Source organism: Mobula hypostoma, chromosome 1 (assembly GCF_963921235.1).
Source record: "Mobula hypostoma chromosome 1, sMobHyp1.1, whole genome shotgun sequence".
NCBI lineage: Eukaryota > Metazoa > Chordata > Chondrichthyes > Myliobatiformes > Myliobatidae > Mobula > Mobula hypostoma.
The window spans coordinates 166,662,633-166,686,468 of record NC_086097.1 but is presented as its reverse complement, the minus strand read 5'-3'; the positions used below and the strand labels follow the sequence as shown (position 1 = coordinate 166,686,468).

At 41.1% G+C, this 23,836-nt stretch overlaps 1 protein-coding gene across 3 annotated transcripts in view; it reads left to right on the top strand.

Moving 5' to 3' along the window:
• LOC134352116 (piezo-type mechanosensitive ion channel component 2-like) overlaps positions 1 to 23,836 on the top strand; it is a 627,709-nt gene that overhangs the window by 588,932 nt on the left and 14,941 nt on the right. For all 3 annotated transcript variants that reach the window (XM_063059335.1, XM_063059328.1, XM_063059345.1), the window contains 8 exons: positions 1,209 to 1,344; positions 8,836 to 8,983; positions 12,210 to 12,424; positions 12,651 to 12,809; positions 16,792 to 16,939; positions 19,561 to 19,749; positions 21,837 to 21,929; positions 23,245 to 23,417. In XM_063059335.1, coding sequence (XP_062915405.1) covers positions 1,209 to 1,344; positions 8,836 to 8,983; positions 12,210 to 12,424; positions 12,651 to 12,809; positions 16,792 to 16,939; positions 19,561 to 19,749; positions 21,837 to 21,929; positions 23,245 to 23,417 — 1,261 coding nt within the window. The remainder of the gene's footprint in view (positions 1 to 1,208; positions 1,345 to 8,835; positions 8,984 to 12,209; positions 12,425 to 12,650; positions 12,810 to 16,791; positions 16,940 to 19,560; positions 19,750 to 21,836; positions 21,930 to 23,244; positions 23,418 to 23,836) is intronic.

Below are 23,836 nucleotides of genomic sequence, written 5' to 3'. Positions count from 1 at the left end.
CAAGGATGGTGACAAATCAGCATATTGGAGGGAGATAAAAATCTGGCTGAGTGGTGCTTCAACAACTACCCCTCACTCAATGTCAGCAAAACCAAGAAGATGATTATTGACTTCAAGAGGAGAAAACTGGAGGTTCACAAGCAAGTTGTAATCGGGAGGTCAGAAGTGGAGATGGTCAGCAACTTTAGATTCCTTGGAGTTATCATTTTAGAAGATCTGTCCTGGCTTCATGATGTAAGTGCCATTACGAAGAAAGTACAGCAGCACCTCTAGTTTTTTAGAAGTTTGCAAAGATTTGGCATGTCGTGTGAAACTTTGACAAACTTCTGTAGATGTGTGGTGGAAGGTATATTGACTGGTTGCATCACAGCCTGGTATGGAAAATCCCACAAAAAGTCCATCACAGGTAAAGTCCTCCCCACCATTGAGCACATCTACATGGAGCGCTGTTGCAGGAAAGTAGTATCCATCATCAAAGACCCCCACCTCTCCTCACTGCTGCCATCAGGAAGAAGGTACAGGAGCCTCAAAACTTGCACCACCAGGCTCAGGAATGGTTATTACTCAACAAACATCACGCTCTTTAACTAGAGGGGATAATTTCACTCAACATCACTCATCTCATCACTGAACTGTTCCTCACATCAAAGTTGCTGGTGAACGCAGCAGGCCAGGCAGCATCTGTAGGAAGAGGTCTTGGCCTGAAACGTTGACTGCACCTCTTCCTACAGATGCTGCCTGGCCTGCTGCATTCACCAGCAACTTTGATGTGTGTTGCTTGAATTTCCAGCATCTGTAGAATTCCTGTTGTTTGCGACTGAACTGTTCCTACTGAGGTAGACTCACTTTCAAGGACTCTTCATCTTGTTCTCGATATTTATTGCTTATTTGTTCCTTCCTTTTGTACTTACAGTTTGTTTTTTTGCACATTGATTGTTGTCCATCTTATTAAGTGTGGTATTTTATTGATTCTATTGTGTTTCTTGTATTTACTGTGATTACCCTCAAGAAAATGAATCAAAGGGCTGTATAAGGTGACATATACAGTACATTTTTTGATAATAAATTTACTTTGAACTTTGAATATTTTCTGTTTTTATTTCAGATTTACAGCATCTGTAGTTTTCTTTTGCTTTTAATTGATTGACTTTAAGGTCATTTGATTGATTTTGAAATTCAAGGCAAATTCTTTCACTATTTTCATACAGGAAGCATAAGTACTCGAAACAGCAGCAGTCGGAAAGGAAGTGGGTCCCTCAGTGTTCAACCAAAGAATAAAAGAGAGCTTTTATTGGAAAAGTTAAGAGAACAAATGATAAAGGCAAAGGCCATTATTATCGCCAAGTAAGTGATATAATTCTAATTCTGGAAAATGGTCATCTTTGTGGCAGGTGATGAAATATCTAATTATTAAAAAAATCTGTTTTGCTAAAGATTTAGCACACGTAGAAAGATGTTGTAAAATATTTGAATCATGGCCCTATATTCTTTGTATCTTCAGTTTGAATTCATGCCATTGAAATGGATGTAATGTTGCATTTGCCAATAATTATGAGGTTAAAATAAGTTGGATGATATTCGCTCTTTCCTAATGGATGTGAGTCCATGACAGAAAATGGCTGTCAATTTTTAGGTTGATACGAATTGCCTCTGGTCTGAGAGAAGGATTTTTACCTCTTTTTCTGGGAAAGGAACATATGAAGTTTATGCAATAAGTCACGTTATTCTAAGAACAGGCTTTCGGAAAACTTTCTGTTAGGCTGGTGTCTGCCATCAGATCACTTAATGCTGATGTTCAATAAAAGAGAAAAATCAGTTTCCATCTGTCAACACCAGGGGGTCAGATAGGCGATTCTGTGGACGCAGTCCAGAGACCCGGATGGTAGTTTGCCTCCCTGGTGCCAGGGTCCGGGATATTTCTGATCGTGTCCAAGATATCCTGAAGTGGGAGGGTGAGGAGCCGGAGGTCGTGGTACATATAGGTACCAATGACATAGGTAGGAAAAGGGATGAGGTCCTGAAAGGAGAATATAGGGAGCTAGGAAGGGAGTTGAGAAAAAGGACCGCAAAGGTAGTAATCTCGGGATTACTGCCTGTGCCACGCGACAGTGAGAGTAGGAATGCGATGAGGTGGAGGATAAATGCGTGGCTGAGGGATTGGAGCAGGGGGCAGGGATTCAAGTTTTTGGATCATTGGGACCTCTTTTGGCGCAGGCGTGACCTGTACAAAAAGGACGGGTTACACTTGAATCCTAGGGGGACCAATATCCTGGCGGGGAGATTAGCGGGGGCTACTGAGGTGACTTTAAACTAGAATGGTTGGGGGGTGGGAATCAAATTAAAGAGGCTAGGCGTGAGGAGGTTAGTTCACAACAGAGGGATGGGAACCAGTGCAGAGAGACAGAGGGGTGTAAAGTGAGCATAGAAGCAAAAAGTACAAAGGAGAAAAGTAAAAGTGGCAGGCCGACAAATCCAGGGCAAGCATTAAAAAGGGCCACTTTTCAACATAATTGTACAAGGGCTAAGAGAGTTGTAAAAGAGCGCCTGAAGGCTTTATGTGTCAATGCAAGGAGCATTCGTAATAAGGTGGATGAATTGAAAGTGCAGATTGTTATTAATGATTATGATATAGTTGGGATCACAGAGACATGGCTCCAGGGTGACCAGGGATGGGAGCTCAACGTTCAGGGATATTCAATATTCAGGAGGGATAGACATGAAGGAAGGGGAGGTGGGGTGGCGTTGCTGGTTAAAGAAGAGATTAACGCAATAGAAAGGAAGGACATAAGCCGGGAAGATGCGGAATCGATATGGGTAGAGCTGCGTAACACTAAGGGGCAGAAGACGCTGGTGGGAGTTGTGTACAGGCCACCTAACAGTAGTAGTGAGGTCGGAGATGGTATTAAACAGCAAATTAGAAATGTGTGCAATAAAGGAACAGCAGTTATAATGGGTGACTTCAATCTACATGTAGACTGGGTGAACCAAATTGGTAAAGGTGCTGAGGAAGAGGATTTCTTGGAATGTATGCAGGATGGTTTTTTGAACCAACATGTCGAGGAACCAACTGGAGAGCAGGCTATTCTGGACTGGGTTTTGAGCAATGAGGAAGGGTTAATTAGCGATCTTGTCGTGAGAGGCCCCTTGGGTAAGAGTGACCATAATATGGTGGAATTCTTCATTAATATGGAGAGTGACATAGTTAATTCAGAAACAAAGTTTCTGAACTTAAAGAAGGGGAACTTTGAAGGTATGAGACGTGAATTAGCTAAGATAGACTGGCAAATGACACTTAAAGGATTGACGGTGGATATGCAATGGCAAGCATTTAAAGGTTGCATGGATGAACTACAACAATTGTTCATCCCAGTTTGGCAAAAGAATAAATCAAGGAAGGTAGTGCACCCGTGGCTGACAAGAGAAATTAGGGATAATATCAATTCCAAAGAAGTAGCATATAAATTAGCCAGAGAAAGTGGCTTACCTGAGGACTGGGAGAAATTCAGAGTTCAGCAGAGGAGGACAAAGGGCTTAATTAGGAAGGGGAAAAAAGATTATGAGAGAAAACTGGCAAGGAACATAAAAACGGACTGTAAAAGCTTTTATAGATATGTAAAAAGGAGAAGACTGGTAAAGACAAATGTAGGTCCCCTGCAGACAGAAACAGGTGAATTGATTATGGGGAGCAAGGACATGGCAGACCAATTGAATAATTACTTTGGTTCTGTCTTCACTAAGGAGGACATAAATAATCTTCCAGAAATAGTAAGGGACAGAGGGTCCAGTGAGATGGAGGAACTGAGTGAAATACATGTTAGTAGGGAAGTGGTGTTAGGTAAATTGAAGGGATTGAAGGCAGATAAATCCCCAGGGCCAGATGGTCTGCATCCTAGAGTGCTTAAGGAAGTAGCCCAAGAAATAGTGGATGCATTAGTGATAATTTTTCAAAACTCGTTAGATTCTGGACTAGTTCCTGAGGATTGGAGGGTGGCTAATGTAACCTCAATTTTTAAAAAAGGAGGGAGAGAGAAACCGGGGAATTATAGACCGGTTAGCCTAACGTCGGTGGTGGGGAAACTGCTGGAGTCAGTTATCAAGGATGTGATAACAGCACATTTGGAAAGCAGAGAAATGATCGGACAAAGTCAGCATGGATTTGTGAAAGGAAAATCATGTCTGACGAATCTCATAGAATTTTTTGAGGATGTAACTAGTAGAGTGGATAGGGGAGAACCAGTGGATGTGGTATATTTGGATTTTCAAAAGGCTTTTGACAAGGTCCCACACAGGAGATTAGTGTGCAAACTTAAAGCACACGGTATTGGGGGTAAGGTATTGGTGTGGGTGGAGAATTGGTTAGCAGACAGGAAGCAAAGAGTGGGAATAAACGGGACCTTTTCAGAATGGCAGGCGGTGACTAGTGGGGTACCGCAAGGCTCAGTGCTGGGACCCCAGTTGTTTACAATATATATTAATGACTTGGATGAGGGAATTAAATGCAGCATCTCCAAGTTTGCGGATGACACGAAGCTGGGCGGCAGTGTTAGCAGTGAGGAGGATGCTAAGAGGATGCAGGGTGACTTGGATAGGTTGGGTGAGTGGGCAAACTCATGACAGATGCAATTTAATGTGGATAAATGTGAAGTTATCCACTTTGGTGGCAAAAATAGGAAAACAGATTATTATCTGAATGGTGGCCGATTAGGAAAAGGGGAGGTGCAACGAGACCTGGGTGTCATTATACACCAGTCATTGAAAGTGGGCATGCAGGTACAGCAGGCGGTGAAAAAGGCGAATGGTATGCTGGCATTTATAGCGAGAGGATTCGAGTACAGGAGCAGGGAGGTACTACTGCAGTTGTGCAAGGCCTTGGTGAGACCACACCTGGAGTATTGTGTGCAGTTTTGGTCCCCTAATCTGAGGAAAGACATCTTTGTCATAGAGGGAGTACAAAGAAGGTTCACCAGATTGATTCCTGGGATGGCAGGACTTTCATATGAAGAAAGACTGGATGAACTGGGCTTGTACTCATTGGAATTTAGAAGATTGAGGGGGAATCTGATTGAAACGTATAAGATCCTAAAGGGATTGGACAGGCTAGATGCGGCAAGATTGTTCCCGATGTTGGGGAAGTCCAGAACGAGGGGTCACAGTTTGAGGATAGAGGGGAAGCCTTTTAGGACCGAGATTAGGAAAAACTTCTTCACACAGAGAGTGGTGAATCTGTGGAATTCTCTGCCACAGCAAACTGTTGAGGCCAGTTCATTGGCTATGTTTAAGAGGGAGTTAGATATGGCCCTTGTGGCTACAGGGGTCAGGGGGTATGGAGGGAAGGCTGGGGCAGGGTTCTGAGTTGGATGATCAGCCATGATCATAATAAATGGCGGTGCAGGCTCGAAGGGCCGAATGGCCTACTCCTGCACCTATTTTCTATGTTTCTATGTTTCTATAACTCTTGAATTAATAAGGAAAACTCATCACCGACTATAAGAGAATAAATTTTAAGGTATCTTTCATGCACCTAAATGTACATAAAATGTAGAACTGTACAGCAGAGGGAAAGATCCTTCAGCCCACCATGTCTGTGCTAACCCTGACGCTGAATTAAACTAACCCTTTTGCCCAGACGTGATCCTCCTCTCTCCCCGTTTGCTGCAAGTTCATGTGCTTATCTAAAAGCCTCTTGAATACCACTGTTATATCCGCTTCCACTACTACCCCGGCTGCAAGTCCCTGTCACCTAGCACCCTCTGTGTAAGAAAAAACTTGCCTACGATTTCTTTGATCTGTGCCCCCTAGCATTCAACATTTCGACCTTGGGACAAAGATTCTGAATGTCTACCCTATCTATGCATCACACAACTTTATACTTCAATCATATCTCCCCACAGCTTCTGATGCTCCAGACAAAACAATCCAAGTTTGTCCAACCTCTCCTTATTTCTAATCATCTTCTATTCCAGGCAGCATTCTGGTAAGCCTATTTTGCACCCTTCCCCGAGCCTCCACATCCTTCCTATAATGGAGTGACCAGAACTGCCCACAATACCCCAAGTGAAGCTGAACCAAAATTTTATGCAGCTGCGTTTTGACTTTCTGATGTATTTTTCTTTTCCTTAAGTCAATCTTAATTGATAGATTCTTGAAGAGAAGGATCAGCCTCAGTACTGGTACAATTAGGCTAACATCATCTGTCTCTCTGGAATGGATTACCAGTGTCAAGCATCAATAACCCAATAACAGAACTAAATGACTTCTCATCACAGATACATATCGAGTCATAGTCAAAAAGTAATAGAGGATGGAAACAGGATCACTGGGCCAAATCATCCATGCCAACCAAGTTTTCTACCTAAGCAAGTCCTGTTCCCCTGCTTATTGCCAGATCCCTCTAAATTTTTCCTATCTGTGTACATGTCCAAATGCCTTTTATACATTGGTAAGTGTAGCCACCTCTACAGCTCCCTCTGGTGGCTCACTACTACCACCCTCTGTGCAAGAGCAAACACCCCTCAAGTCACTTTTAAATCTTTCCCGTCTCACCTTAATCCTATTTCCTCTAGTTTTAGACTCCACTACACTTAGAAAAAGACTGTGACCTTTCACTTTATATGTGCCTCCCATGATTTTGTATACAGTATCTCTGTAAGGTCACCCATCAGCATCCTACTCAGCAGGGCAAAATGAACCAGCTTATCCAGTCTCTCCTTTTATAACTCAAGCTCTCCGGTTCCAGCAGCATCCTCATAAATGTTTTCTGTACCCTTTCCAGCTTAATGACATTCTTCCTAAAACTGGGTGACCGAAACTACCCGCAATGCTCCAAATGCAGTCTGAGCAACATGTGTAGTTGTAATGTAATGTTTCAGCTCCTGTACTTAATGCTCTGACCAATGAAGGCAACCATGCCACATTCTTCACCACACTATCTACATATGCTTCCATTTCCAGGGATCATTGTACCTGTGTGCCTAGGATTCTCTGTTCCAGAACACTCTCCAGGACCCTACTATTCACTTTCTATTTGTGCCCTGGTTTAACTTACCAAAATGCAACACCTTATGGCTGAGTTAAATTTCACCTGCCATTCTTTAGCGCACTTTCCTAGTCAATCTAGATTCTGTTGTAATCTTAGACATCCCTCTTCTCTGTCCACTACAGCACCAATTTTGGAATCATCTACATGGAAGAATTGTCAAAATAGATCAACAAAATCCCTTGCATGCTTTGTCAAGTATTGCCAGAATTTTTGATGAAGTATTATCTGCTTCCCTCCATATCACTAGCCAAACCATATTGGAATTTGTCATAACTTTGTGAAGGGGATACTCAAGTTCCACTGTTTGTATTGGTGTCCTCCTCCCATTCCTTATATTTTTGCTATGCAGTTTATGAAATATGTCGATTAAGTACATTTAATTTACCTGATTCAATATATAAATATCAGCTTAACAACAACTTAGAGAGCCAGTTTAGAGAGAAAAGATCTGACAAGGAGGTTGTTTTATATCTGAGCAAATGTATCTGAGGAAGCTAATGATTAACTTGCAGCCAATGCTTTCCCAGTGATTTTCATATGCTCAAGAACTGTTTCTTTTAGCAATTTATTGACAAATTTAATAATGTTAAAGGTGAAATTAATACTAGAATTCATTAGTTATCCTTTTAATGAATAGAAAGTTTCTTATTTTCTTTATTTTAATATTAAATCACAGTATTGTCAGTGTAGCAAGCAAATTTTACATGATACAGATTCAAATAGTTCGATAATTAAAAGGTAACAAGTACAACATGCACATTACTAAAGCTTAAATCATAGAGAAATCAAATCTTTTACATCCAATTTAACTATAGCGCTCAAATCCCAAAAAATATACATTAACTGAAATGTCCTGAAATTGCTAAAAGTGTCTAATTTATTTGTTCCTTCATTCATTAAGTGGTTAATATCTGGTATGTACTGCCTGAGGATGTGATGGAGCTAGATACGATTTCAATGTTTAAAAGGCATTTACAGCTACTATGTTCAGGAAACCTTTAGAAAGGCACTCAGGCAAGATTTAGAAGAATATGGTCCTATTGTGGACAAATAGAATTAGTGTAGATTGGGCAAAAAGGTCACTAGTGATGTGTTGGGACGAGGGAGCTGTTTCCCTGCAGTACAAATCTAACTGTGAATCTCTACAGGATTAGAATCCTAGAACACTACAGCACTGAAACAAACCCTTTGGCTCATCTAGCCTGTGCTGAACTATTAATCTGCCTAGTCCCATTGACCTGCAGCTGGACCATTATCCTCCATGCCTCTCCCATCCATGTACCTAACCAAATGTTGAAATCAAACCTACATCCACCAGTTGTGCTGGCAGCTCGTTCCATGCTGTCACCACCCTCTGAGTGAAGTTTCTCCTCATGATCCTCTTAAACATTTCACTTTTCATCCTTAACCCATGACCTCCAGTTGTACTCTCACCCAACCTCAGTGGAAAAGAGCCTGCTTGTATTTGTCCAGCTGAAGGATGAAAATGCTTTTCCTTTGTGTTGGCTTGGACTTTATTAGGCTAGGTAGAAGGTCAAAGTCAGAGAGTTGTAACCTGAGAGTAGAGTACAGCTACAGACATAAGCACAGATGCTCCGCAAAGCAGTCACCCAAACTCATCTCTCCAGTGTTGAGGAGTCCACATTGATAAGAGTGATTACAAATTATTAAATTAGAAGGAGAACTCTCAAATCACTGCTTCACTAGCTTTTGTATGCTATATAAGGTTTAACATATGTCAGCTTCACCTGTGAGCACTTGCTGGAGAATTTCAATCAAATTGTGTTGTTTTTCAGAATACTTCAAATCTATTTCCCAATCAGACATTTCTTCTACAACATCATCCACCCAGAGTACAGTGCGGTGACAGATGTTTATGTGTTGATGTTCATGGCTGATGTGGTGGACTTCATTGTTATTGTCTTTGGTTTTGGAGCGTTTGGGGTATGTAAATGTTTTAAAGCATTTCTGACAAGATCTAGAGTACTTGCTGTAAGGTTTCTGAAATTTTCTTCATTTTTACCCAGAACCCTGCCTGTTTGCCAGTCTTTCTTAAAGTCACTCATTGATTTTCTTTTGAAACTTTAGCAGATGATGATGGATATTATCATACTATTGCTTTCAAATTGATTCAGAGCAAACATTTTTTCCTCAATGTATTATCTATAAATAATAATATTCATTCCACTTTGTGACAGTACTTGACGTTAGTTCAATAATATATTTTCCATGATGACTTTTTTCCTGCAATATTTCTTTTACTTTTGTTGCAGCTATTTAGTTTTTTTTTAAATCTGGTTTTTATGTACTGGTGTCACATTCTTAGAGACTTGCACAGTAAATCATCAAGCCTACAGAATTGTTAAATGATTATCCTGTACAATATTCATTCTTTAATACAATATTCCTGCAATTTATACTACATTCCCGTGCACACTATTAATATGCCATGCCCACATGTTCTACTTTCTTGGTGTTCCTTAGGTTTGGGTATCAATGAATTCTTCAGACAGAAAAGAATGAAACCTGTTATGAAATGGTAGAGAAATTGAAAAGTTTATTCTATATTACTGCAGTAGCCTTGCAAAGAAAGCTCCAACAATAAAGGAGACCTTTTCAATTAACATAAAGAAGATCTCTAGCAATTCACATCTCTTCACGATTGTCTTAGTGCATTTCATACACCAATTCTTCAGAACCTGTTGATCCAAAATAGATTGAGCTACTTCTTTACACAACTGTAAATTGAAATGAGTTACTTAGAAGTTTAGGAAATATGCATTGAATATTCACCATTTAATACATGCTTCTCTTCTCCAAATCATCGTCACCCACTGTGTTTGGACTACAGAGGCAAGCCTTTATTATTACTAATGAACCATGCTGCCATAATAATCCTAATAATAAGTATATTCAATGCAATCACACACCTGTGGTAAATTATGCTGGTTGTTATGCCTTTCTAACTTATGATGCTTGTTTCTCATATGGCAAGAACAAAACCCTCAGCTGTTTAAATTCCAGATGTCCATTTTCTGAATGTTGACAATTGCCAAAACGGGATTCGATTACTCCAAATTGACATAAATATGTGAATATAACCAATGATTTCTTACATTTCATTTTCCAGTAGCTGAGTTTGGGAGATTCTTGGATGTTGCAGATAATTAACCATCCAGGTTCTTTAATACATCTGGGTTTGTTTGCCTGTCACAGGGAGTAGGATTTGTCCGCTTCAGCAAAATGCAGGATAAACTGGCAGGTTCAGAGTTAAACATCCTAGATGTAAAAACATGAATAAGTTTATAAATGCTGGTAATCTCTGCCCTTCTGTTTATCAAACTGCAGCAACATTGTTATGCTCATTTTGAAGCCCTTAGTACATGGCTTGTGCCAAAGATGTAGCTTAGTTCAGTGTGAATTTAAAAACGCAAACAATAGGAATTCTGCAGATGCTGGAAATTCAAGCAACACACATGACGAAGGTTCTCGGCCCGAAACGTCGACTGTACCTCTTCCTAGAGATGCTGCCTGGCCTGCTGCATTCACCAGCAACTTTGATGTGTGTTGCTTAGTTCAGTGTGATCTGCTCAAGCCATGTAATCGGGCAGAGATTAAAAGTTTATGGGGACAAGGTGGGAGAATGGATTACATAGAAACAGAGAAATGTAGAAAACCTACAGCACAATACAGGCCCTTCGGCCCACAAAGTTGTGCCAAACACGTCCCTACCCTAGAAAGCACTGAACTTCCCCATAGCCCTCTATTCTTCTAATCTCCATGTACTTATCCAAAAGTCTCTTTAAAGACCCTATCATATCCACCTTTGCCGGCAGCCCATTCCATGCACTCACCACTCTCTGCGTAAAAAACTTACCCCCGACATCTCTGTACCTACTCCCCAGCACCTTAAACCTGTGTCCTCTTCTGGCAACCATTTCAGTCCTAGAAAAAAGCCTCTGACTATCCACACGATCAATGCCTCTCATCATCTTATACACCTCTATCAGGTCATCTCTCATCCTCCGTCGCTCCAAGGAGAAAAGGCCGAGTTCACTCAACCTATTCTCATAAAGCATGCTCCCCCATCCAGGCAACATCCTTGTAAATCTCCTCTGCACCCTTTCTATGGCTTCCACATCCTTCCTGTAGTGAGCCGACCAGAACTGAGCACAGTACTCCAAGTGGGGTCTGACCAGGGTCCTATACAGCTGCAATATTACCTCGGCTCCGAAATTCAATTCCACGATTGATGAAGGCCAATACACTGTACGCCTTCTTAACCACAGAGTCAACCTGCGCGGTGGCTTTGAGCGTGCTATAGACTCGGACCCCAAGGTCCCTCTGATCCTCCACACTGCCAAGAGTCTTACCATTAATACTATATTCTGCCATCATATTTGACCTACGAAAATGAACCAGTTCACACTTATCTTGGTTGAACTCCATCTGCCACTTCTCAGCCCAGTTTTGAATCCTACCAATGTCCCGCTGTAACCTCTGGCAGCCCTCCACCCATCCACACCTCCAACCTTTGTGTCATCAGCAAACTTACTAACCCATCCTTCATCCAGGTCATTTATAAAAATCACAAAGAGTAAGAGTCCCAGAACAGATCCCTGAGGCACACCACTGGTCACCGACCTCAATGCAGAAAATGACCTGTCTACAACCACTCTTTGCCTTCTGTGGGCAAGCCAGTTCTGGATCCACAAAGCAATGTCCCCTTGGATCCCATGCCTCCTTACTTTCTCAATAAGCCTTGCATGGGGTACCTTATCAAATGCCTTGCTGAAATCCAAATACACTACACCTACTGCTCTTCCTTCATCAATGTGTTTTGTCACATCCTCAAAAAATTCGATCAGGCTCGTAAGGCACGACCTGCCCTTGACAAAGCCATGCTGAGTATTCCTAATCATATAATACCTCTCCAAATGTTCATAAATCCTGCCTCTCAGGATCTTCTTCATCAACTTACCAACCACTGAAATAAGACTCATTGGTCTATAATTTCCTGGGCTACCTCTACTCCCTTTCTTTTAAAGAAGGGTTTTAAAGAAAAATCAGCTTTGATTGAATGACAAAGCAGATTCAGTGGCCAAAATGGCCGAATTCTGCTCCTATATCTTTTGGCATATGTGAATCATGTTTCCTTTGACTTCCACAGAAACATTCAGCAGCTGCTGACATAACATCATCTTTGTCAGAGGATCAAGTGCCAGAGGCATTTTTGGTGATGCTGATAATTCAGTTTGGAACAATGGTGGTAGACCGAGCACTCTACCTCAGAAAGACAGTCTTAGGAAAAGTTATCTTCCAAGTCATCCTTGTTTTTGGAATCCACTTCTGGATGTTCTTTATCTTGCCAAGGGTGACAGAGCGGTAGGTTTTATTTTATTTTAACTAAATATAAAATTTATGGGAAGAAATTGTTAGTTTTGTAGAAAAATTACTTTGTTATTTAAATGTAGGCCAAAAATTGCTGCTAACAATGGCAGCTAATTTATACTTGAGGGAAATTTCTAGAAGTACAGTTTAATTCTGTTGGTGTATTTATCTTTGTTGGCATGGAACTCCAAAAAAAGCTTTCTTTGTCATTTTCTTGCAGAAAATTTAGCCAGAACTCAGTTGCACAGGTTTGGTACTTTGTTAAATGTGTTTACTTTGGATTGTCAGCATATCAGATACGTTGTGGTTACCCAACACGTGTCCTTGGTAACTTTCTGACTAAGAGCTACAACTATATCAACTTGTTCCTGTTTCAAGGGTAAGAGTATTCCTCTTTATATACAAGAACTCAATGTAGACATCACCTCATTTTTTATTAAATGTTTACATAGTTAGTCTGTAGTTTGGAAACAGTTGCCAATGACATACCACACAATTTCAATAAACCAGCTGTTAATCAGTGAAAACGCAAAAGTTATAATCACAAAAACTGAAATCCAATGTAACATATATGAGTATTGATATTTATGTAATATATCAGTATTTTTATAAATTAACAATTTATCCTTCTAATGTTTCTTCTGAATTTGTAGACAGTATTGTAGCAGTCATAGAATTAAATAATGCTATTTGTAATAGAAACATAGAAACATAGAAACATAGAAAATAGGTGCAGGAGTAGGCCATTCGGCCCTTCGAGCCTGCACCGCCATTTATTATGATCATGGCTGATCATCCAACTCAGAACCCAGCCTTCCCTCCATACCCCGTGACCCCTGTAGCCACAAGGGCCATATCTAACTTCCTTTTAAACATAGCTAATGAACTGGCCTCAACAGTTTGCTGTGGCAGAGAATTCCACAGATTCACCACTCTCTGTGTGAAGAAGTTTTTCCTAACCTCGGTCCTAAAAGGCTTCCCCTCTATCCTCAAACTGTGACCCCTCGTTCTAGACCTCCCCAACATCGGGAACAATCTTCCCGCATCTAGCCTGTCCAATCCCTTTAGGATCTTATACGTTTCAATCAGATCCCCCCTCAATCTTCTAAATTCCAACGAGTACAAGCCCAGTTCATCCAGTCTTTCTTCATATGAAAGACCTGCCATCCCAGGAATCAATCTGGTGAACCTTCTTTGTACTCCCTCTATGGCAAGGATGTCTTTCCTCAGATTAGGGGACCAAAACTGCACACAATACTCCAGGTGTGGTCTCACCAAGGCCTTGTACAACTGCAGTAGTACCTCCCTGCTCCTGTACTCGAATCCTCTCGCTATAAATGCCAGCATACCGTTCGCCTTTTTCACCGCCTGCTGTACCTGCATGCCCACTTTCAATGACTGGTGTATAATGACACCCAGGTCTCGTTGCACCTCCCCTTTTCCTAATCGGCCACCATTCAGATAATAATCTGTTTTCCTATTTTTGCCACCAAAGTGGATAACTTCACATTTATCCACATTAAATTGCATCTGCCATGAGTTTGCCCACTCACCCAACCTATCCAAGTCACCCTGCATCCTCTTAGCATCCTCCTCACTGCTAACACTGCCACCCAGCTTCGTGTCATCCGCAAACTTGGAGATGCTGCATTTAATTCCCTCATCCAAGTCATTAATATATATTGTAAACAACTGGGGTCCCAGCACTGAGCCTTGCGGTACCCCACTAGTCACCGCCTGCCATTCTGAAAAGGTCCCGTTTATTCCCACTCTTTGCTTCCTGTCTGCTAACCAATTCTCCACCCACACCAATACCTTACCCCCAATACCATGTGCTTTAAGTTTGCACACTAATCTCCTGTGTGGGACCTTGTCAAAAGCCTTTTGAAAATCCAAATATACCACATCCACTGGTTCTCCCCTATCCACTCTACTAGTTACATCCTCAAAAAATTCTATGAGATTCGTCAGACATGATTTTCCTTTCACAAATCCATGCTGACTTTGTCCGATCATTTCACCGCTTTCCAAATGTGCTGTTATCACATCCTTGATAACTGACTCCAGCAGTTTCCCCACCACCGACGTTAGGCTAACCGGCCTATAATTCCCCGGTTTCTCTCTCCCTCCTTTTTTAAAAAGTGGGGTTACATTAGCCACCCTCCAATCCTCAGGAACTAGTCCAGAATCTAACGAGTTTTGAAAAATTATCACTAATGCATCCACTATTTCTTGGGCCACTTCCTTAAGCACTCTGGGATGCAGACCATCTGGCCCTGGGGATTTATCTGCCTTCAATCCCTTCAATTTACCTAACACCACTTCCCTACTAACATGTATTTCGCTCAGTTCCTCCATCTCACTGGACCCTCTGTCCCTTACTATTTCTGGAAGATTATTTATGTCCTCCTTAGTGAAGACAGAACCAAAGTAATTATTCAATTGGTCTGCCATGTCCTTGCTCCCCATAATCAATTCACCTGTTTCTGTTTGCAGGGGACCTACATTTGTCTTTATCAGTCTTTTCCTTTTTACATATCTATAAAAGCTTTTACAGTCCGTTTTTATGTTCTCTGCCAGTTTTCTCTCATAATCTTTTTTCCCCTTCCTAATTAAGCCCTTTGTCCTCCTCTGCTGAACTCTGAATTTCTCCCAGTCCTCAGGTGAGCCACTTTCTCTGGCTAATTTGTATGCTACTTCTTTGGAATTGATACTATCCCTAATTTCTCTTGTCAGCCACGGGTGCACTACCTTCCTTGATTTATTCTTTTGCCAAACTGGGATGAACAATTGTTGTAGTTCATCCATGCAACCTTTAAATGCCTGCCATTGCATATCCACCGTCAATCCTTGAAGTGTCATTTGCCAGTCTATCTTAGCTAATTCATGTCTCATACCTTCAAAGTTACCCCTCTTTAAGTTCAGAACCTTTGTTTCTGAATTAACTACGTCACTCTCCATGTTAATGAAGAATTCCACCATATTATGGTCACTCTTACCCAAGGGGCCTCTCACGACAAGATCGCTAATTAACCCTTCCTCATTGCTCAAAACCCAGTCCAGAATAGCCTGCTCTCTAGTCGGTTCCTCGACATGTTGGTTCAAAAAACCATCCCGCATACATTCCAAGAAATCCTCTTCCTCAGCACCTTTACCAATTTGGTTCACCCAGTCTACATGTAGATTGAAGTCACCCATTATAACTGCTGTTCCTTTATTGCACACATTTCTAATTTCCTGTTTAATACCATCTCCGACCTGACTACTACTGTTAGGTGGCCTGTACACAACTCCCAGCAGCGTCTTCTGCCCCTTAGTGTTACGCAGCTCTACCCATATCAATTCCACATCTTCCCGGCTTATGTCCTTCCTTTCTATTGCGTTAATCTCTTTTTTAACCAGCAACGCCACCCCACCTCCCCTTCCTTCATGTCTATCCCTCCTGAATATTGAATATCCCTGAACGTTGAGCTCCCATCCCTGGTCACCCTGGAGCCATGTCTCTGTGATCCCAACTATATCATAATCATTAATAACAATCTGCACTTTCAATTCATCCACCTTATTACGAATGCTCCTTGCATTGACACATAAAGCCTTCAGGCGCTCTTTTACAACTCTCTTAGCCCTTTTTAATGCTTGCCCTGGATTTGTCGGCCTGCCACTTTTACTTTTCCCCTTTGTACTTTTTGCTTCTACGCTCACTTTACACCCCTCTGTCTCTCTGCACTGGTTCCCATCCCTCTTATACAGTGTGTAATCTTATACAATGTGTAACTTTATAGCCACCTATTCTGGCATCTCACCCAAATGACCATTTTTCAAACGGATCAAAGAGTAAGAAGGGAGGCTATCCAACGATGTGGCATTTTGAAGTGCAGACTTAATCTAAATGCTAGACACAAATAATGGTGAAATTGATCTTCACCAGTAGGAATGAATCAGCAGATCATTACACCCTTCGTTTTCTTTTAACTGCAAAATGAAAGAAAATTGGAAGCCATATAAAAAGTATTGCTAGATTGTTCTGAATGGAAATCACCAGTTTCATCTCTGTGATCATTTCAACAGAAGTCACAGATTAGCAATGTGAGTTTTAGCTCACTCCATCTCTCATTGGCAGCTCACCATTAATGAGGCCCTTGTCGTACCTGAATACTCCTGGCTCGGCACTCACGTCAGATTTGTGTGTTATGTAATATGCATCCAGTATCCTGCTTATAAAATAGTGCACTACATGCACTATACTGCTACCCCAAAACAACAAATCATCATTCAGTGATAATAATCTGATTCTGACGTCAGTGAATTTTGCAATGTTGTTCGTCTGTGGCATTCTGATTGTCACCTGGTCTCCCCAGATTCCGACTGGTGCCTTTCCTGACTGAGTTAAGAGCAGTGATGGACTGGGTCTGGACAGACACAACCCTTAGTCTTTCAAGCTGGATCTGTATAGAGGACATTTATGCCCATATTTTTGTTTTGAAGTGCTGGCGTGAATCTGAAAAGGTAAGAAAATTGCATATTATTCTCAGTTAAATCAACCCCTTGTAATATATGTTGTTAAACTTTTGATCAAGTCATACGTTTTTAGCACTAATGGCTCTCTGGTTCCTGGTTTTCCTCATAAAGTCAGAGTTATATGACACAGAAATGGGCCCTTCTACCCTCCTTACCCACGCCAACTAAGATTTATGCTAGTCCTACTTGGCTCATACCCCTCCGAATCTTTGCTATCCACGGTACCTCACCAAGTATCTTTTAAATGTTCTTATTGTACTTACAACAACCACTGCTTCAGACAGCTTGTTTCATATACTAACTATTCCTGGGAGAAGAAGTTGCCTCTCAAGTCCCTTTTAAACTTAAATGCATTGGTCAGTGTGGTCAGTGGCTGTCACGATGACTTCATCAGAACCTGGCCAAGATACTTATCCAATCCCAGCTATCCTCAGGTATCAGTTCAAATGTGACACTGGTGCCCAGCAACTCGCTGGTTGAGCATCCAATCATAATGAAGAATCCTCTTTGACAGCAAACCAGGAAGGAAAATACAGATTTTCAACCAGTATTTTTAATATTTACGTAAGATGTTGAAACTGAAATATCAGTAACACTTTCAAAATTTAAAAATATGACAATGTGCTACAGTATATTTTGAAATATGTATCTGAGGGTAATAAAATTCAAAAATCTATTTTTTGAGGTCCACAGAATTTTGTCATACATTACTTATGACTTAGTGCACCATTAAAATTTCTTTGCACCTACACAGCAAAGCATACGATTTGCAGGAAAGAATGCTTTTTAAATGCTTGCATCTATTGTCAAATCTCAGAATACATTGGAAGAGGCTGCAAACAAGGGACTGCTGGAGTATGAACAGCAGGTTTGGTAAATTATGCAATGTGGGAATTCTGACGTTGTTGTCAGATTCATAATGTTATAAGTATAAAACATATACTCATTTCAGGGCTGTTACGATGGTAAAATCCTATCATTATTTTTCTCAGTATTTTGCATGAGTTCATATATTGGAGCTTTTTCTTGGGGAAGGGGAAGTCCAGGGAACACACACCAGAGCCTTTTGAGATTTCAGCAGTGGAAAAGGTGAACAGCTGGGTATCAATATCTCAGAGGATCTATCTTGCGCCCAACATACCAATACAATCACAAACAAGTATGGTAAACAATCGCTGCAAACAATGGAGAGACGAGCAAAGGTGAAGCTGAGTCTAGGGTCAGAGTGGGTGGGTGCGTGGCCAAAGGTGAAGCTGAGTCTAGGGTCAGAGTGGGTGGGTGCGTGGCCAAAGGTGAAGCTGAGTCTAGGGTCAGAGTGGGTGGGTGCGTGGCCAAAGGTGAAGCTGAGACTAGGGTCAGAGTGGGCGGGTGCGTGGCCAAAGATGAAGCTGAGTGTAGAGTCAGAGTGGGTGGGTGCGTGGCCAAAGGTGAAGCTGAGTGTAGAGTCAGAGTGGGTGGGTGCATGGCAGTCGAGGCAACATTGAGACACGTTCGAGGGAAAATCAGGGTGAGGTTGAGGCATATTCAAGGTAAAGTCGGAGCAAATGGAGTGGAGGAGAGGCAGATTCGAGGGCCGTCCACCTAAACTAAGATCAGGGTTTGATCCATCTAAGCAGCTGGCTGATTTGGAAAGGTCGGGTACGGACTAAAACATGACTGTGAAGTCCCAGAGCAGCAGGGCCTGGGTGACAATGCGAGGAATGACCCGATGTTTGGATGGTGGATAGAAAAGACAGGGTGTCGGGACAAGAGTCAAGGGACGGGCCAGTTCTGATCACTGCTCTGTAATGCTTACTTGGCTCTGCACTGAACTGAGGCTGAGGCTCCGGCCTGCTCCAACTACTCTGGGTTTTGTGTCTATGGATGCATTTTTGTCTGGAATGCTGTTTGCTTACTTTTATTGATTGCACAATCTGTTTTATCTTTTCTCTCTGCATATTGGGTGTTTGACTTTTTTTTAATGAGTTATTTTGGGTTTCATTGTTTTGTGGTTGCCTGCAAGGAGACAAATCTCAAGGTTGTATAATGTATACATACTTTGATAATAAATGTACTTTGAACTTTGAAAAAGGCAAGCCAGTGGCTATACTTCATTAGGAGTTTGAGGAGGTCTGGTGTCACAAATGCATGTTTGAGAGCATTCCAGCTGGTTGTATCATAGCCTAGTGAGGAGGCTCAGGATTGAAAGAGACAGTAAAGGGTTGCAAACTCAGCCAGCTCCATCACGGGCATAAGCCTCCCCTTCATCAAGGGCATCCAGAGGGCAGCGTCCAGCACGAAGGCTTTGACCATCCAAGACACTCCCTCTTTTCATTCCACTATCAAAGAGGTATAGGAGCCTGTAGGTGCATACTCAACATTCTAGGAACAACCTCTTCCTTTCCACCATCAGACTTCTGAATGGTTCATGATCCCATGAATACGACCTTGCTATTCCTTTTTACCTATTTATTTAGTGTCTTGTACTGAACCGCTGCCATGAAACAACAAATTTCACAACATACATCAGTGATAATAAACCTGATTCTGATTACTTTGCATTTGCAAAACAGCCTCCTGCCTGAGTGGTGGTAGGAACTTGTTAACCTAATGCTTGCATTTAATTGCAGAGATATCCTCAGCCACGAGGGCAGAAGAAAAAGAAGGTTGTAAAATATGGCATGGGTGGTCTCATCGTCTTTTTGTTAATCTGCATTGTGTGGTTCCCGCTCCTCTTCATGTCATTGATAAAGTCTGTTGCTGGTGTGACAAACAGACCTTTGGACGTTTCTGTTACAATCACCATTGGAGGCTATCAGGTAAAGAAATAGGTTGCGAAAGCTGGGATTGCTCTTCTTAGCAGAAGTGAAGGTCTGGAAATGGTTGCAGAAATGTTCAGTATCATGAATAGTGTGAAATTCTTCTTCTGTGAATCAGAGCACACAGATTTAAGGTGATTTGGGGTGACATAAGAAATAAGCATATCAAGTGGTCATAATGTGGCATTCATTCCCTGAAAGGGCCATGAAAGCAGGTTAAGTCATGTTTGCAAAGAGCAAGGCCATGAGGAGAATCTGCCCTATCACTGGTGCAATAGGAGCAGTGCACATTCAGTAGGCTGAGCACGCTCCTTCCTATAACTATCATTATAGTTCTACGAAATGGTGCAGTGGATGTTTACCAGGATGCTGCCTGAATTACAGAGCATGTCTTATGAGGAAATGTTGAGTGAGCTAGGGCTTTTCTCTTTGGAACGAAGGACAATGAGGTGACGGTAGAGGCATATAAGATTATGAGAGGCATAGAGAGAGTGGATAGCCAGCATTCTTCTCCCACAGTGGCAATGACTAATACCAGAGGATATCCTTTTAAAATTATTGGAGGAAATTTTAGGCGAGGTGTTTTTTTTCCACACAGGTGAGTGGAGAAGTCAGAAGTAGTTTTTTTCAGGCAAAGTGGTAAATATCTGGAATGCACTGCCGGGAATGGTGGTAGAGGCTGATACATTAGGGTCATTTAAGAGACTTAGACAGACACTAGGAAGAAAGAAAAAAATGGAGGGCTAAATGGGATGGAAGAGCTAGATAGATTGAGGAGTAGGTTTAAAGGATAGCATGACATCATGGCCAAAGTGCCCATACTGTGCTGTATTATTCTATGTTATATGGATTAACTTCTTAGGACAAATTCTGGATCAATATGTAGGCACGCCCCAGGTTATGACAGGTTTCCCATTCCTAAAAACTGTTCCTAATCTGATTTTTTTTCTATGTCGGAAATGAGCAAAAACAAGGGAGCACAGAGAAACTACAGTGGGAGAGAGAGCGGGCATAGGACAGATGGCTGCCAGCTGGCCTCACTAACTCAGTGAGCGAGTGAGTCTGCTCAGTGCTCCTAGCTCTGCCTGATGGCGGCTCCTGCTTGTTGTGGCTTGAGGAGAGAACTAGAGGGAAAGCACCGGAAATGCCGCTTTCTCTCCCTGAGAAGGACGCCTGCAGCCTCAGAGTAGCCATCAAATCCAGCACCGTACAGATCTCTGGACAGTTGACACCGCAACTGTGTGATCAGGCTCCAACCCCTTTGGCACACTCCAAATCACCTGATTCTTTCTTGCACTCACTGGTGAAGCCACACTATCAAGTTAGGGAACTTGTTGAAAAATACATCAGAAAATGTTTATAAAGTCATAAATTCATCAGTCAGCTTGTTCATGTGTACTGGTGACCATAAGTCTGCTGTTAGTATCCGAGAGAGAGCCTTAAATGCACTCGTAACTTATTTCAAAAAGGAAGAAGTACATTTTCTAATTAATAAATTTAAGTATGAATCGTGCCTGTTTATTAGTTCTCTTGGAATATAAAGAAGGACAATTCAACCCCTTAATCCAAGTACCAACAGAGTACAAATGGTGCAACCATTCCAACTGTTAAATAGGCAAAGTAAAGCATATTTCAAATCTCTTTTCTCATAAAACTATGATCAACTTTCAGTTTTATCTGAGGATCAAGGAGGAGAGAGTTAAAAGGCCTATATATTGTTTGTTACTGAGGGGTAACATACTAAGTTTATTTCCTTATCATAGGGAGGGAATTCCGATCTTGGCCTGACTGGGAAGGCATATTACTTCAAGACAAGATATTAGACTTCATTTGGGAAACATTAAAATCTGCCTTTATTTAAGGAGGATCAAAGAGGTTAAGTTAAGAGGCATAACAAGGGAGTGGGGTTAAGTATCTGACATAAATGACAGCAGATGTCCATTAATGCTAATAGTCTGTTCATATCCATGTAATTCCTTGTAAGAATTGCTTGCAAACTTTTACCACCCAAATACAAGAAAAATCATTATCTTTTGTCCTTGATTATTTGTCACTTATTTGTAATATTTATTTGTATTTTTTTCAAGCCCATCTTTACAATGAGTGCCCAGCAGAACCAGCTGCAAGATTTGGATCATACTGAGTACAACAGACTTTTAAAGGAATTTCATGATAATTCTGTAAGTAATCATTAAATCATCCTTATGTCCCATTTATGGAAGTTAAAGGGTAGATGTTTCTTCAGGACATCAGTTCTGATAAAAGATCATCAACCTGAAACATTAATTCTGTTCCTCTCTTGAACTTTGCCTGATCTGGTGAATATCATGATCTTTTTCTGTTTTCATTTCAGTTTTCCAGTATTTGCACTATTTTGCTTTTTGGTAGATTTCCTTGCCTGCTAACTTAGCAGAAGGGATTGCCACCTGTCTGCCAACCCAGTCAGCTTTCACTGCATTGGTGCTGTACGTATGAAAACAATGCACATTGAACACAGGTCAGATGGTCCGATACACCACCTAATCATCCCCTGGATCGTCAGCTCACCCTCAGTTTACTCCCTGTGACTTTTCTTTCTTACCAAATGGCTTGTGCAATAATGGAGCGTATCCAGTGAATTGTAGCTAAGTCCAAGTGTATACTCAAAGGCAGCCATTATCGTGAGATCCTCCATGTTCTCTTTGCTAACACCACATTTATACATCTCGAGAAACTGGTAACCCTGTTGGCAGGGGTGTTGATGATACAAGTTTTCTCAGAGATGGTGTAGCTTCAGTTTCCTGAGCATGTATTTTCCTGAAAGTTCAGCAAAAGCATTTCAGCAACACCTCATCCTTAATGAAAGATGGCGTGTTAGGATGATCAGGAACCATCATCACCTGTGAAATTGACACCAATACTGCAGAGTAATGGTGTGATACAGTAGAGGGCTAACTACTGAACAATGTGTTCTGCTGTAAGGACATTATGGTCTTGTATTTGCACAGGGATTATAAAGATTAGCTGTAATAAATAGTGGTCCTTGAATTTTGACTCTACTTATAGTGGTCAGTTTGCATTCTAACCTGTGAGATGGTGTCATGGATTGTCTCAGACTACAAACTTCTTCACATGCATTTAAGAATCCATCAGTAATCACTTGGCTGTTCACAAAGTAGATAGTGTACAGTTTGCTTGTCCTTCATCTTCCTTTATTTTAACCTGTTCCTTCATCTTATCAAGGCTGCTCTGTGTAAACTGGCCTTGTACATCTTACAATGTTACGTGGCTGAGGATACAATGTGATCACTCCAGAGTTTGCACTTGGAGTTGTGAACATAGACAAAACAACTGCTTAGAAATTCAAGGAGATCTTAAGACAATGCAAACTAAGTTAAACCTGTCTCACAGATAGAGTATTGGTTGATGAAAAATAACCTGACTTAATGTCTCTGGAAATGAGTCTCTTGAGGTGGAATTCTCAATGACTGATGGGTTAATTACGTGTTTCTAAAGGGTGCTCTGCAGTTTCTGGATGCCTACATGAAAGAAGACATTTTGATTGCAAAACTTGAAGGAAATTCAAATTCTCTTTGGACCATCAGTCCACCAAGTCGATCCAAAATGATAGAAGGATTGAGTGATAACACGTCATCTGTCTCCATTGTTGTTGCATGGTCTATTCAAAGGTAAATTAGTTAGCTACCTGATTATGGATACACTACCATCTTTCATGTTTAGAGTTACCCTCTATGGTGTAATATTATCTTTTAATTTGTATGAATAAAATAGTTACCTTATTCAAATATTATGACCAGGAATGTTGGTGCTTATGTGCTATCATAATGGTTTACTATCATAAATTGAAAAAGTGAAATTTGCTAGATTAGAGAAACCCTTAGAAAATTACAGACCATAACTCAGGCAATTTCAGAATTCCAAGTTTAAAGCACATTACATCTTCTTTATGAACATATGTAAATAATAAGTTTTTTGTAAAAATAGTTTAGTCTTATAATTTTATTTATCTAACTATAATGCTAGTGTCTCAGAAATTTACATTTGTTCCCATCCTTCAGAATTATAGGAAGCAGGAATATTCTATGAT